The sequence below is a fragment of the Mesoplodon densirostris genome, chromosome 17, assembly GCF_025265405.1.
Source record: "Mesoplodon densirostris isolate mMesDen1 chromosome 17, mMesDen1 primary haplotype, whole genome shotgun sequence".
Lineage (NCBI taxonomy): Eukaryota > Metazoa > Chordata > Mammalia > Artiodactyla > Ziphiidae > Mesoplodon > Mesoplodon densirostris.
The window spans coordinates 8,548,205-8,564,393 of NC_082677.1; the positions used below are offsets into that span (position 1 = coordinate 8,548,205).

General features: G+C 41.5%; 1 protein-coding gene across 1 annotated transcript in view; it reads left to right on the forward strand.

Annotated features, from left to right (window-relative positions):
- The window catches only part of FRY (FRY microtubule binding protein), a 323,927-nt gene that overhangs the window by 284,036 nt on the left and 23,702 nt on the right, over nt 1–16,189 (forward strand). The window contains exons 48-52 of the mRNA XM_060079899.1: nt 988–1,167; nt 3,643–3,804; nt 6,160–6,234; nt 9,236–9,406; nt 15,657–15,857. Coding sequence (XP_059935882.1) covers nt 988–1,167; nt 3,643–3,804; nt 6,160–6,234; nt 9,236–9,406; nt 15,657–15,857 — 789 coding nt within the window. The remainder of the gene's footprint in view (nt 1–987; nt 1,168–3,642; nt 3,805–6,159; nt 6,235–9,235; nt 9,407–15,656; nt 15,858–16,189) is intronic.

The window sequence follows — 16,189 nt, forward strand, 5'->3', positions numbered from 1 at the left end:
TGAAACAAATGAGACTTACAGGAAGAGTAGGAGTTTGGTAAGGCAATAAGGAGAGGAAGGGCATTCCAGGATGAGGGAGTAGCATGAGGAAAGGCACAGAGGCTAAGAGACCTTGGCTGGTTTGGGCAACTCCAGGAGTTGCCTGGGGGAGATTACCCCTGCAGGCCTTGCTCAAGGAGTGTGGACTCCACCTTGTCCACCAGAGGGAGCCCTTGAAGGAGTTTAAGCAGGGAAGTGGCTTGAGCTGAAGATTCTAGAAAGATCACTGTAGCTGCAGTGGGTTTGATGACGGACCCAAGGAGAGGCTGCAACTGGGGAAACCAGTTAAGAGGCCATTGAAATAGTCCAGGCAGAGGCCAGAGAGGACTCAGCTGAGCCAGTGCCAACAGCAATGGAGGGGCGGGGGGCGGGGATCAGGTTCTCAGGAGGGAGAGAAAGAGGGGAGGTGAGAATGGCTCCCAGATTCCTGGGTTAGGTCATGAGGAAGACGTGGAGAAGAAGAGAAGAGGGCTGAGGGCAGAGATCAGATGCCCAGGAGCAGGTGAGGCAGGAAGAGCCAGCGGAGGAGGAGGAGGACCAAGGACGCTTGGAAACTGGAGGTGGGGAGAATCTTGAGAAAGAGTGAGTAGACAGTAGCATAAAATGCACCGAGGGTTGCTGCAGGGGAGGGGGGGCAGTTGTTTGTTTTCTGTTTTGTTTTTCTAACTGAAGAAATACCTCATTAGCAAAAATGGTACCTTGTCATTTTAAACTTTTACTTATTTGAATGTGGACAACACAGGTCTTTTTTTATTCTCGTTTCCTAAATGTAGCTCATCTTATGCATAAATTATCTTTTTATGTCAGTTGCCTTTTACTTATCACAGAATTTCCTGCACTGTTTTAAATCAATGAGTCCTGACCAGAAGTTTTGGTAGCTAGCGGCATAGTGTGTTTTGTTTTGTTTTTTAAATTATTTTTACCCATTGACTGTTTTATTTCCTTCAGAGCGTCCACTGGAGAGAAGCCTTGAATATCTTGAAGCTAGTAGTTTCTCGATCTGCCAGCCTAGTTTTACCTTCCTACCAACACAGTGACCTTTCAAAGATAGAAATACATCGAGTATGGACCAGTGCGTCTAAGGAATTACCCGGGAAAACCCTGGACTTTCACTTTGATATTTCAGAGGTATGTTAACTCTTTCTGTAAACTTTAGCATGAATACATAGTGGCAAAGGTCAGAACTAGTTGCCTGGAGAAGGGGCGACTTATTTTACAGTTATGTCAAGTGAAAGCTCCTAAGGCCTATATTAGGTTCAACGCATTGTCCTGTTCACTGGGGCTCTTCTCTGGCAGCTTTTAAAAATAGAAGCTAGGGCTTCCCTGGTGGCGCAGTGGTTGGGAGTCCGCCTGCCGATGCAGGGGGCACGGGTTCGTGCCCCGGTCCAGGAGGATCCCGCGTGCCGCGGAGCGGCTGGGCCCATGAGCCATGGCCGCTGGGCCTGCACGTCCGGAGCCTGTGCTCCGCAACCGGGGAGGCCACAACAGTGAGAGGCCCGCGTACTGCAAAAAAAAAAAAAAAAGAAGAAGCTAGCCTCAGTTATATAAAAATGATTTCCCCCAGGGCCTCCCTGGTGGCGCAGTGGTTGAGAGTCCGCCTGCCGATGCAGGGGATACGGGTTCGTGCCCCGGTCTGGGAGGATCCCATATGCCGCGGAGCGGCTGGGCCCGTGAGCCATGGCCGCTGGGCCTGCGCGTCCGGAGCCTGTGCTCCGCAACGGGAGAGGCCACAACAGTGAGAGGCCCGCATACCGCAAAAAGAAAAAAAAAAAAAAAAAAAAAAAATGATTTCCCCCAAAAAGATAACTTTAAAATGGAATGATCTTAAGCCTTTTAAACCATGACCTTCACTCATTCTTCATCTGGCAGCTGTCACGTCCTATCTTGTATCCACAACCTTGTTTCCTGAACTGCAGCCAAACCAGCGGATGCCTGAGATTTACAGGAATACGGAATCTGCCTTTATGGCCACTTCCGCAAACCACACTGCTTTTTAAACCAGTATAACTATCTAAATGCTTGCCTTGAGGGAGATGGGTGTGAGGAGGGAAGAGACTTAGAAACTAAGGAGTTAGGAAGAGAAGAAGACAGAAAATAGTCAGGTTTACCTACTGGTCCATGAACAAACTTTTGGGAGGCCTGTACTTAACTATTTTAGTCTAAGATGTAAAAATACATTTGCTTTCCTGTCTCCTTTACCCCATGACCCATAAACCCCCGCAAAGCAGAAACAACGGCCTGTCCACTTGGTAAGCAGGGTCTGTACAGTGTCTGATGCATGTTAGGTACTTCATAAATATTCTTCAACACAGCTGAATGGATTCATTCACTAAAGGAATAAACTAGATCTGCTTACATGGAACTTACTCTATTAATTAGGTTATAGCTAGATTGGGTTTTTTCACACAGTAGTCTCACTGACCATTCATCATTTCAATACTCAGGATGAGATGCTGTTGTGCTACCATCATGATATTTAGTATGTATATGATATTAAGGTATCAGCTCAGTATTTTTCAATTTTTAACATTTTTTTTACATTGCTGGGGGTGGGGGAAGCTTACTCTTTGACTTAAGTTTACTCTGTCCCTAAGAGGTACATAAAACCTGTAGCCAATCAGCTGCATGCCCCGGAGGCCCAGCTGCTCCAGAAAGATGTGCCTTGAGAGGCAGGTGGAGAATTACCAGCCAGCGTCTGCCATCTCTGAATGTAGGCCTACGAACAGGTTTCTGCAGAGACCTCCCTGGGGCTAAAGTTTGGGAGGTGCTGCCTACCCAGCCACCACACTCCAGGACTCGCAGGAAGTGAAATTTCTGAAGTGTTGTCAAGAACCTGGCCCTGACCTCATTCATTAAAATAATTGAAAAGATATAAATAATTTAAATAAATTTTTAAATAATTGAGAGTGTATCAAGATTGGTGATTACAGGTTGGGATGAGGGGAAGGAATTTTGGTCTTGTTTTAACTATAAAGAAAGTCTTTCAAGCTTAAACATATGAAAACTATTTTGCTTTCCTGCATGTCTTCCTTCTTATCTTTACAATCATTTCTAAAGTGTGTTTAAGAACAGGCAATTGGGGCTTCTCTGGTGGTGCAGTGGTTGAGAGTCCGCCTGCCGATGCAGGGGACGCGGGTTCGTGCCCCGGTCCGGGAAGATCCCACATGCCGCAGAGCGGCTGGGCCCGTGAGCCATGGCTGCTGAGCCTGCGTGTCCAGAGCCTGTGCTCCGCAACAGGAGAGGCCACAACAGTGAGAGGCCCATGTACAGCAAAAAATAATAATAATAAATAAATAAATAAATAAATGAAATATTTTAAAAAAAATTTTTTTTAAAAGAACAAGAAATTGAAAAAAAAAAGAACAAGAAATTGGATTTGTTTTCAGCTGCTAAAGAGGGTGAGAAAGTGTTGAAGATGCAAAATGATCTGGAATATGTATTTGAACATAAGGAAAATGAGCCTCCTTGTAACACTGAACTTCTCTAATCTAAGTTTTAATCAGATAAGCAGTTCTTGCTTGCTGCTGGGATAGAGCGATCCATATACCCCAGAAGTATGAATGAGATAGAAGAACGTGTGCTTCTCTATTCTTTTTTCTCAAGACGCCCATCATCGGGAGGCGATACGATGAACTGCAGAACTCTTCTGGGCGTGATGGGAAGCCCAGGGCCATGGCCGTCACCCGGAGTGCATCCTCCACCTCATCAGGCTCCAACTCCAATGTCCTTGTTCCTGTAAGCTGGAAAAGGCCCCAGTATTCTCAGGTAAAGAGTCCTCAACTCCCAGGATTGGAAGGGAGTTTAGGGGACCTATTGAACCCAACTGTGATATGGGATTCCTGCATCCACCATCCCAATATTCCCGTCTGGGCATCAACACTTCACTGATGATGATCTCACGGTATGCTGTATCCCGAGGGAACCCATTTTATCTTTGAACAGTTCATTACATTGAGTTGAAGTCTGACACTCTATTGCTTCTTCTCATTGGTCCTAGTTCTCTTAAGGCTTAGAAAATGCAGTTGGATCTGTCTTTCACATGGCAGCCCTTCAAACACTTAAAGAAACCCTCCCCCCTCTGCCACTCACCCAAATCAGTCCTCTTTTCTCCAAGTAATACATCCTTAGTTCTCCTAACCAATCCTGCATAACAGGGCCACACCCCAATGACCATTCTGGCTGCAGTCCCACGAGCCTGCCCTCCAGTCAGTGGGCTCCATGCACACCTGATCCTGCAGAGCATGGTGGGCGGCCAGATTTCTCTGTGGTTCTGTTATCTGTATTCACTTTCTGGGTGACTGCATCACAGCATTGATGTCATTGGACTTACTGTCAAGTGAAACCCATGCATTATTTGGGGCTCTTTTGGTGACATGTGCCAGAAGCCCAGTGAAAAACTACCTTAAGTGGAAGGGGAATGTGTTAACTCCTATATCGTAACTTCAAGCAGAACTGAACTGTAGCACACACAATCCTTAGACCCTCTCCATCCTTCTCACTGTCCCCACCTTCTCTTCCCAAAGTCTTAGGCCTGCTTTCCTCCCTGCTGACTTCCTTCTCAGGCAGACTGTTCCCACGTGAGGCCCAACAACCTCTTGCAGCTCCAGATTTACATGGTCTTTGGCTCTGACGATTTCAGGACAGAGGCCTCCCCTCCCCAGCGTCATAGCAATTCTGGAGAAAGGGCTCTGTGCAAGAGAGGCACAGCCCCATTTGGCGGGAGAAGAGCCGTCCCAAGATAAAAAGAGGGACTGCCTTACGGGAGAAAGGCAAAGTGGGTGCTGCTGGGTGCTGCGCAGAGAGAAACCCTTTGTTTGCACACCCAGCAGGTCTCATCCTCACTCTCAGAGGTTAGGGAAATGGAGCTTAGAGCACAGCGCCTACTGGAGCCGAGCTGGTTCTCAGTGTGTGCTCACTGCATGCTTGAATAGAGAGCCCGCTCTACTTTCCTGGGAATTTGGAAAAGAGAAGACAAATGTACAGCCCAATTCCATGCTCCTCTATATTCATTCCTTCCCAGAATTGTAAAGTGCCCACTAAAACTTAGGGAGATAGGTTAGTGACTCTCTTGCCATTCTTCAACATCGAGGTCCTCCTGTCTTTGACCTTGAAATGACACCATATTGAGTATCCCGTCTATAATTTGAAAAGAAGGATGCAAGGAACCGAGTTCCATTAGGAAGGAAAATCTATGAGTGATATTGGCCTCCTTGCAGTCTCCATATTAAATCAGATTAAAAGGGAAAAAATCATTTTCAGGAGAGGAGGATGAGTGCTTTAAGAGCAATTCTGAGGCACATGAATGTTTTTTAGGCTCTGGTTACTCATCCTTTTCATTCTCAACTTACCAGTCATTCTGAGACCTAGTTTGTCTATGTCATTGGGAAATGTGATGGTTTGTAGAAGAATCCCCGTGCTTAAGGAACTGAAAAGTAAGGTTTACGAAGAAAAGCAAAAGGAATTCTATCCATTTAACTATAGGAAGAATAAATTGAGAAAGATTTAATATGCCTTGCAAATAATCGAATTTAATTCTGCAGAAAGTAAATTTATCCTCCCATTTGAGGAAAAGAGAATTGTGTTGTAATATAATAGATTTAATTTAGGTGTAAGGAAAGGCTTGCTAATGATTGAAAGTTGTAGCACACAAGAAAGATTATCAAGGGGAGTAATGAATACCTGCTAAAGAACCAAGGGGTTGACTTTCACATCCCCTCCCTTGGGAAAACTTAGATCAGCACTGTCCAGTAGAAACATAATGTGAGCCTCATTTAAAATTTTCTAATAGTCACCTTTTGAGAAAAAGAAAAAAAACAGGTAAAATTAATTTTAATAACACATTTTATTATATGTAATATATATCTAATATATATCTATATATATTACATCTAAATATATAATATATCTAAAATATTTTTTAACATAAATTCAATATTTTACAATTATTGGTGAGGTATTTTACATTCTTTTTTCATACCAACTCTTCATGTATTTTATATCTCCATTCTCACTGGCCACATTTCAGGTGGGTTAGCCCTTTGTGGCTGATGGCTACAGTATTGGAATAGATTTGATCACAGGACCCCATGATTAAAACCTGCCTGTGTGTTTCTTTTCCAGAAGAGGACGAAAGAGAAGTTGGTACACGTCCTTTCTCTGTGTGGCCAAGAAGTAGGATTAAGCAAAAATCCATCGGTAAGTTCTGTCCTATATCACATTTACTTTGGTGTCATAACCTTTTTACCTTTGGTCGGTTTTTGCCTTTGGTCATGTAGTTTGGAGGTTTCAACTATGAATTACAAGTATGATATCCATCATCTAGATCAAACCCTTAGATTATTTCTCTCCATAGTATGATTTTTAATCTCAGTTCAGAAACAATGAAAGATGTTATTGGCTATTTGCTCCAGTTGGTAAATAAAAACTCAGTTATTTTAATTTTTTAATATCTTGGATCTTTTTAATAAGTATGCCCAGACTTTCTTAAAATATGTATATGTGACTGTCTTCTGCACCACCGTATATGATACACGTTCCTTTTGGGTGTAATTTTACTCTCTGTACACACATCTCTTACCGTAATGTCACTATTTTACTCATGTACAATAAAGGTGAAAATAGTGATATATTACCATGTTTTTTGTCATATAAACTTCTACTGAGGGACTTCCCTGGCGGTCCAGTGGTTAAGACTCCATGCTTCCACTTCAGGGGGCATAGGTTCAAGCCCTGGTCAGGGAAATAAGATCCCATGTAAAGCGCGGCCAAAAAAAAAAAAAAAAAAAAAACCACAGACCAACAAACAAAACTTCTACTGATGTTACAGTTGCACAAAAATGCCATTGGGCTTTGAAATAAATGAATAATTGAAGTATTAGAAGTTAGCTTCTGAAGCTTTTATAAAATTTAGAAAATTCAAATTGTGTGTGTGAGAATATTGTAGCAAAAGCAATAAAAATCTCCGGGTTTGGTTTTACCAGGTATTTTTATTTCATCTATATCACAGCATCTTTATTAGTAACCAGAAAAGAAAATAGCAAACTAAGTAATTTCCCAAGTAAGAAGTAGCAAACAGTGTCTCTGTGGAACTACTTTTAAAATTCCAAAATGTATATACTAATGTAGTTCATGAGCACGTGAAATATGAGACTCATAGATTCGTGCTAAAGTGCAAGTTGGTACTTGTAATCGTCTGGGAATGTGCCCCAGCCAGAAGGGTGGCCTCTGCTGAAGTCACCTTCTGAGTTATTGATCAGTGGGTTTGCTGCTGCTCCTGTGACATCATTGAGGGCAGAGGGACAAGGAGATAGTGTGGGGCAGATTGAGCCTCCCAGCCTGAAAGGGAGAGGAATGAGAGCCCTTTACCTCTGCAGTGGCACAGCCAGAGAGGTCCGATTCTTACCACCCCTGTGGTTACACTGTCTCCTTCAGATCCAAACCGCCTGCTTCTGTGCCAGGCTTTTCTAGCTAGAAATGTTTACTATGTTACAAATAAGAAAAGTGGCACCAACAAGGAAAGGGAGGCCTCCGCTGAGGAAATCAGAATTCTAGTCGCTCATCTCTCACTGACTAGTTGGCTGGTCCTCATTGCTATTTACCTCATATACCCATTTGCAATCCCCGTACAGACTGTGTGTCTTGTACCATTTTATGAAAACCTAGTGCAAATCCTATGACTGCTCTTAAACACTGGAGAAAAAAAAAAAGAATGTTTAAAATTCATTCCCGGGCTTCCCTGGTGGCGCAGTGGTTGAGAATCCACCCGCCAATGCAGAGGACACGGGTTCGAGCCCTGGTCCGGGAAGATCCCACATGCCACGGGGCAACTAAGCCCGTGCGCCACAACTACTGAAGCCCGCGCGCCTAGAGCCTGTGCTCTGCAACAAGAGAAGCCACCGCAGTGAGAAGCCCTTGCACCACAATGAAGAGTAGCCCCTGCTCGCCGCAACTAGAGAAAAAGCCCATGATGAGCAACAAAGACCCAACACAGCCAAAAATAAAAAAAGAAAGAAAGAAATTTTTAAAAAATAATTTAAAAAAATAAAATCCATTCCCCACCTTTTTTTTTCCTTTTGAGAGATATTTGTTATATTTAAATTCTTATAAATGACTTGCTTACTTTCAAGGAAGACCAAGACGTTATAACGGTTAAATAAAGAATACTGTTCATTTTATTTAATATCAGTCTATGTTCAGGAGAGGCTGGAGAGCAAAACATTTAGATTTATTTGAAGCCTGTGATTTCTACAAAGTTATATTAAAATGGCCCAAGTGAAATGAACCTAAACATAGAATTTAATTTAAAAATATTAACATAGGGCTTCCCTGGTGGCACAGTGGTTGAGAGTCCGCCTGCCGATGCAGGGGACGCAGGTTCATGCCCCGGTACGGGAGGATCCCACATGCCATGGAGCGGCTGGGCCCATGAGCCATGGCCGCTGAGCCTGCGCGTCCGGAGCCTGTGCTCCGCAACGGGAGAGGCCACAACAGTGAGAGGCCCGCGTACCTCAAAAATATAAATAAATAAATAAATAAATAAATAATAAAAATATTAACATACTAAAATTTTAATAGAAGAACAAGTTTTGTTTGAATCGACAGGACTTTTAAGTATGAATCATGAGCACGGCTGCTCAGCTTCTCTGTAATTCACATGAACAAGTACTGTACTTCCTGACTTACGTTTCTTTTTCCCTACCAGTTCCTGGTTTATCTCTAAGAGGGTTAAATACTTTGCTCTCACAGTTCGTTCTACAATAACATATCTTGGCATCAGTAGTCCTTAAAAGCTTTCATGATAATATGTATGTGATGTGTATGTGTGTGTGAATCTGTACAGTTTCTAACCTCGGTAAGTGCAGTAACAGTGGAAAATTTCTTGGCTGCTGTAGACTGTCTGTGAACACACACTCAGTTGTCACACACACACACACACACGCATGTAGGATACACTTTTCATTAAGAAGCAGCGATTTGACTCTTGAACACTTTCCTAGCGTGTGAACTTGCATCTTTGCAATGAGTTTAATCTGAAGGCGCCTGTCCAACATAAATAATAAAAGAGCATTCTAAAAATACCCACTTAAGGAATTAGGTGTGTACTGGAAATACAGTGCTCTGAGGAGCCAGTTACAGTTTTTGTAGCACAAACAAAGAAGGGAGAGCGGTTTCTCAGGAGAGGACTCTTGGTTCGTAGGTGATTTTCTCGTCGTGTGGGGATTTGGATCTGCTGGAGCATCAGACGAGCCTAGTGTCCTCCGAGGACGGCACCCGGGACCAGGAGAACATGGATGACACCAACAGTGAGCAGCAGTTCCGCGTCTTTAGAGACTTCGATTTCCTAGACGTGGAGCTGGAGGATGGAGAGGTACGGCCAGGCTCGGTGGAAGCCATCCGCTCAGCCTTTTCCTTGACTAACAGAACAGTTTCTTTCTCTCTGCTAAATAATGAGTTCTTTCATTAGAAAACTGTAAACTTTATTTTTAATCCATTTATTCAAAGTACAGCAGCTTAACTTTGGCAAAAGTCACCACAACCTTCTTGTCTAAGCCCACGGCCAAAGCCACCAAGTTCTTTCTAAATGGCAAAGATCTGACTTTGAATGACCACACAGAGACTCTGTGTGTGTGTAGTCCAGAGGTGAACTTTAAAAAAAAATCACAGAAACATTCAAGGTCTGAGCCTGTTCTCTGGTACCTGGGTAAAACAGGCTAAGCATTTTATTATTTTCAATGTGAAATTGCTCTCATGGGTTGACGTCAAAGCTTGCCTGCTGCAACCTGCGATCAGAGCCCGAGGGCCCTGGCATCTTTGTGCTGTTGGATGAAATCCTCAGAACTTGAAACTAGATTTAACATACAAGAGCTCTTGGCTCTGCTTTCAGTTGGTTCTTGACACCTGGAGCAGCTGAATTCAAGTATCAACAGGCAGATGCAGATCTGTTTATCTGAATGATAATCATGGTAATAAGACCCTTTCCGTTATGAGTCATGTTTTTGAAAACCTGGGATTGCAAGGAGGAGCATCATTTCAGTAGCTCAGGGGCATGTTCCAGCTGAGAGGCAGGCTTTTTCCTCCTGGGATGGACACTATGTTCCCTGAAGTGGGGTTGGCATCTGTAATAAAGCCTGGTACCCAGCCTGGCATATGGTGGGATCCACATACTTCAGCTCACATTTAACCAAGCACACTCTATTTCCCAGACAAAGAAAGGGCTTTCTGCTAGCCATACAGTTAAAACGGAGGCTCAGATTCAAAGTTTATCATATCCTATGGAAGGTAGGCACCTCCTAATTTAACGATAAACTTGTGGGAAATGATGCTTCAAGTAACTGCTTACCTTCCCTAAAAGGATATGATTGCTGACCAATCCACTTATGTCAAGGCAAGGCCACGGAGCTGGACAAGCTCTGTTGAGCTCTATTTTTGTCCTTACTGGCCACTGACTACCCTGGCTGTCTGTGCCAGCAAGGAAAAATCATGTCCTCAGAATGAAGAATGTTTTCTTTACCAATTCTTTCCCTGGAAGCAAGTTTAGCAGATCCAGTCTTTTAAGAGTATAAAGGCACCAACTGCCAGGCATCTTTAAAATGTGTAAGCTTTCATCTTGAATTGTTCTCAAACCAGTAAAAAGCATTGCAGAGTTTTCTGACTGTTAACCATAATTAGTGATAAAGAAACCAATTGCTAAATGCGGTGAGGATTGTTTAAAAAGTCTAATGCAAAATACAGCTGCTTTGAGTACTTTCGAAATGATCCAGAGGTATATGGAATGTCAAAAGTTTAGCTTCCTGGTCTGAGCAACTGACCTAATCTTTGCTCTTAGGCTAGAATTCAAGCTTGGGCACCCTCTTCAACGGTTAAACTACGGAGAGAAAAATTGATGAAACAAGAGAGGCATCATTTTTCAGTGTCAGCCAAAGAAAAATGTGTTACGTGAAGGGACCTAGGAGGAATGGTGTCAGAGAAATCAGAAAGAATATCAGAACAACTAACAAATTTAATTTCTATCAAAATAAAGTAAGGAAAACCATAGATGCCCATCACTTGAAAATAATAGTATTTTTCAAGGACAATAAATAATGATTACTATGCCTTCTTTCTAGTGTTCTCGCTATTGTCCTAGACAACAAGAACTAAAAAATCATAGTGATTATTTTATCTTGTATGATTAAGATTTTATAAAAAGTTCAAGAATGTGAAAGTATATATTTTATCCAAATAAACCATTTGAGAATATTTTGCTACTTCTCAATAAGGTAACAATAAGGGATTTCAGTGAGCTTACAGAGTGGTAGAGTGAAAATGCAAGGGCTTTGGAGTCAGGCAGGTCCAACTCTGACTTTCAGCTCTGCCACTGACCCAGCTCAAGCCTGGATGCAGTTTCTCTTGGCATCCTCATCTGTCGAATGGGAGTGATAATACCTGCCTATAGAGTTGTTGTAAGGACCAAGTAAGATGTCCTATGTAAAGCTTTTAGCATAATTTCAGGCAGTAGGCATTCTAAATATCTGTTCCTTTGTACTGTCTTTGGTGAATAATTTCCGTATTTCCTCATCTGCGAAAGGTAAGCATATTTGGCTTCTAGATCAACACACATTTACTAAAAAAAAAAAAAAAAAAAAGACAAGGTTTTTGTCATGTCTATTCCTTTTCATTAAATAGTCTCAGAATTTATTGACTAATATCTTCAAGGGTTTGCCTTTGAACTTCTCAGAATCTTTAAAGGGTGCTGTGTCTTTGCTATTAATTGCACCTCAGCAGTGAAACAGATCATGATCACAAACACTTCTGGTTTTGTGAGCAGGATCAGGTGATGCCACCTTTTTTCCCCAGCTGATGACCCTCATTAGTCTTTCCATGACATTTCATGATTTTCTCACAAATAAAAATTCAGGCATTCCAAAAAAAAAAAGGGTTGAGGAGACCAAAGTTGTCACTGAAGTGGAAAGCTATTTCAGAAATTGTATTTATGATTTGTTACCAACTACATCATCCACTGCTAAGAGGTTTGGAATTTCCGGTGTTTTGTACTAATATTTCTTTATGGGGTTTGTGTATCTTTGCCTTTTTCTTTAAGTTGCATCTACTGACGTATATACTGTTAGCACTGTTAGTTGCTGTTGTGTTAAAACTAAGACAAATGCACTTGAGTATCTAATATAATCATTTTAAATAGACCTCTTATTTGTTTTTCTGTCCATTCAATCTGCTACACAGGAACTTCAGGTAAGACGATGCTATTTTCAATTCAGATGCACTAGTAGATGTTTTGCATCATTGCAGATTTATAACTGCATAACTGCTTTTTCCCCCCTTCGAGAGTATGTAGGCCTATTTGCACATTTACACTGAGATGTGTGTGATAGAAGTATTTTTCTTGGTTGCTGTAGAAGGGAAATATTTTCTGAAGTATAAATATGAGATAGTTTTAAAATCTTTATGTTTAGTTCTGGAAGTTGCATGATTATATCTCTTGAGAGAGAGTGAGTTTTTAAATATGATCCATGGAAATCCTATAATTTCTCATTAGGCAGTTGCACAGCTGGATTGCTTTTGCTGTTAACTTCTTTTATTAAAAGTGAAATCAAGAAGCTGCATCTAACAATATACCACATATACTGCCAATCAATTCCTTTTATTTTCCAGGAATTAGGAGCTATCTTTGGATGGTGACTATATAAAATTTCATCCAAATGAGGACCCTTTTCAAGTAAAAGGGGTCCAGTAATAATTACACCCAGACAACAGGCATAAGCTGGCATTATCCTGGGCAAACTGACCTATGATCACCCTGTATCTATGTCATATAGACTTACTCTAAGTAGGTACATTTGGGGGAACATATTTTGACCATCCAAGTTCCTTCAACAATAATTCTTATTTTTTGGAACTCCAATATCAAAGAATACGATTTCCAACATTTCTGGAACATTCAATTGTGAATACTTTCTCATCTCAGTATAAATCCTGAGTGGTTATTTAAGTTTGATAACTGACATATGCAAATTGTCCATCAGGAATAGTTAGCCATCTTCTAAATTTTCTCACACATCGAAAATCTCACTTAATCAGTGAAACACTCTTTTGGCTTTTGACCTTGTAGGTAACACAAAATGCAAATCTGACATTTGGGTGTGGGGAAGTTGGAAGGTGGCTCTCCCAATAGGGGTATTCCTGTGCTATGAGAAGGCCCAGTTGACTTTTAATCACCACCGACTTTAACGTAGGCTAGGCTACTGTTCCATCTCAACCCCTCAGCTACCACCAAGGAAACAGTTTCAACATCTTTGCCTCTAATGGAGTTATTGCATCCTCTTGCAAGACACCAGATATTATTCCTGCAAGAACAACTTCCCAGACTCCCAGTTCCCATGCCTGATTGATTCAGATCTTCACCTGAGCTGCAATCAAATTAACAGCAATGGCAATCTATACCCAGTGTAGCATTCTCTGGCCCTAGGTGTCTGTATTTCTCTGCAAGCTCAGTGCAACCCAGGTTCAGTGTGGGAGACTTCCAGAACTGCTGCCTGAGACAGTTCATCTAACCCATCCATTGATTTGGTACAAGAGAATCAGTTTTGTGAATTATGTTTTACAGTTGTATGTTTTTGCCAGTAACTTTTACATTCTTTTTTTCTCTGTATTGTAATCTCATTTTTCTTTACCCTCTTTATTTCTTCACACATTGAGTTTTATTTTTCTTCCCAGAACTCTCGCCTCTTCCACATTTTTTTCATTTTTTCACTGAAACAGCTATTTTAAAATACCAGCACAACAGTCAGCCTGTTCTACCAGGAAATAAAATCATTTGGTGGTAATTTATCACAGCACTTACAGATAAAAGGTACAAATACAGCTATAAACTATGGAAAGCATATTCTGAGTCTTATAATCAAACAGTCCTAAGAACAATAATAAATGGGGTGAATAATGCTAATTTCCATACCATATCCAGAATGTGTTCAGGATTCTTACCTGTTGCCTTCCACCATGAATAGCCAAAACAGACTTTGGAAAAGCTAAGCATCTATTATATGAGAGATCTGTGAGAATGGTAAGATTCATTTCATTAGGAGCCAGAAAAAAGAGACCCTTAAAACCAGAGGAAAATTAATAAATTTAATGCTCATTAATTTTAATAGTAATTTACATCTCTCACTGAAATTATATTATTATGCTACTTACTGAGCTCTCATCAGAAAGTTATTTATGGGAGTTCCCTGGTGGCATAGTGGTTAGGATTCGGTGCTTTCACTGCAGAGGCCCAGGTTCAATCCCTGGTCGGGGAACCATCCCACATGCCTTGCGGTATAGCCAGAATACAAAAAAATAAAATAAAATAAAAATAAATAAAATACCACATTAAAAAAAAAGTTATTTATGTCAGTGAACCATCAGTGTTTCAAATGACTAATATAAATAAGATTCTGTGCTAGACTTTATTCAGATTACCTATTTGTTTAGGTTAAAATTTGCTCACCAATGAGCTAGTAATATATCTCTAGCTTTATTCCTATCTTAACAGAGAGAAAAATAAAACCCAGATTGGGCCTCCCTGGTGGCGCAAGTGGTTGAGAGTCCGCCTGCCGATGCAGGGGATACGGGTTCGTGCCCCGGTCTGGGAGGATCCCATATGCCGCGGAGCGGCTGGGCCCGTGAGCCATGGCCGCTGAGCCTGCGCGTCCGGAGCCTGTGCTCCACAACGGGGGAGGCCACAACAGTGAGAGGCCCGCATACCGCAAAAAAAAAAAAAAAAAAAAAAAAATAAAACCCAGATTGGTTTTCAGAAAAAAAATTTATGTTCATCAAATAAGCTTATTTAATATTTGATGGTTTGTAGAGAAAGTCTGAGCTATATCTAAAATCTTTAAGATTTTACATTGCTACTTAGCCCAGTTCTCAGTGCAAATGTACAATTCAGCAATAATCCTTGGTACCGAGTCAGTCCATTCAGGTCTAGGGACGGAACTATTTTCTGTGTTGGGACAATTATTTAAAGATGAGCCGAAAGCAAAACTGAAGCCTTGCTGCTCTGGCCTCTGCATAGTGCATGATTGTCCGACTGTGCCCAGCTGCTCTCTGATATCCTTTAACTCTGCATTTTATCTGTGAAAACTGCTGTGGCAGAAACAGCCTGGAATGTTTACCTAATGCTCTTCTACTTAATACCCAGAGGGTGTGGAACGTGCCACAAGCGTAGCTCCTACTTTTTCTCCTTCTGAAAAGAGTACTAAACAGGGGCGGGGTTTGGGGAGGGAACATCTCTTTTGAAGTTGTTTTAATATTAACAGTCTCTTTCTGACAGATTTTTGTTAACACGGATCATTTATAGAGTATCCCAAAATCAACTTGTTAAAACACAAGAGGTTACCCACTGTGCCAGAGTAAAGTGTATAATCATGTCTACCTATGATTTAATACTCATTTTGGTGAAAACAGTGTGCTTCTTACTACTTTTCACATCATGTAAGCAAAATGTTTGGTGCCCAAGACCATGAGGGCTTGGGAGTTCATAATGAAAATTTTTATTACTAAGCTATGGCTAATCGACTGTGTAAAGGCGTGAGTGCAGGAGAATTTTGGCCTTAAAAAAGCAGCTGATGCTGTGATTTCAGGGCGAGAGTATGGACAATTTCAACTGGGGAGTCCGCAGGCGTTCTCTGGATAGTCTGGACAAGTGCGATATGCAGCTTCTGGAAGAGCGCCAACTTTCAGGAAGTTCTCCCAGCCTAAATAAAATGAACCACGAGGATTCCGATGAATCCTCCGAAGAGGAGGATCTTACCACCAGCCAGATCCTGGAGCACTCTGACCTAGTAAGTAGGAACTCTCCACCTACTCTTCCCAAGACATTGGGAGACTTCTTTTTGTGATTCAAGCAGTAGTGCAGTTTCCAGTTGCAGCTAAAGAAACTTGCTACAGCTGCTAAACTCAACTCTGAAACATGAGGTGGTGTCTGATTCTAACCAGTCTCTTCTCTGTAGGTTGCAAATGGAAACAAACACTGGGGTTTTTATAAGCCCTGAATGCCATCAAATCGTTCAGGCCTGGATTTTCCCCAAAAAACTTTTATTTTGCGGAAATCTTTTTTTTTTTTAATTCCTCAGACATCTGAAGTTTGAGGAAATATGACACAGACATTTTGATG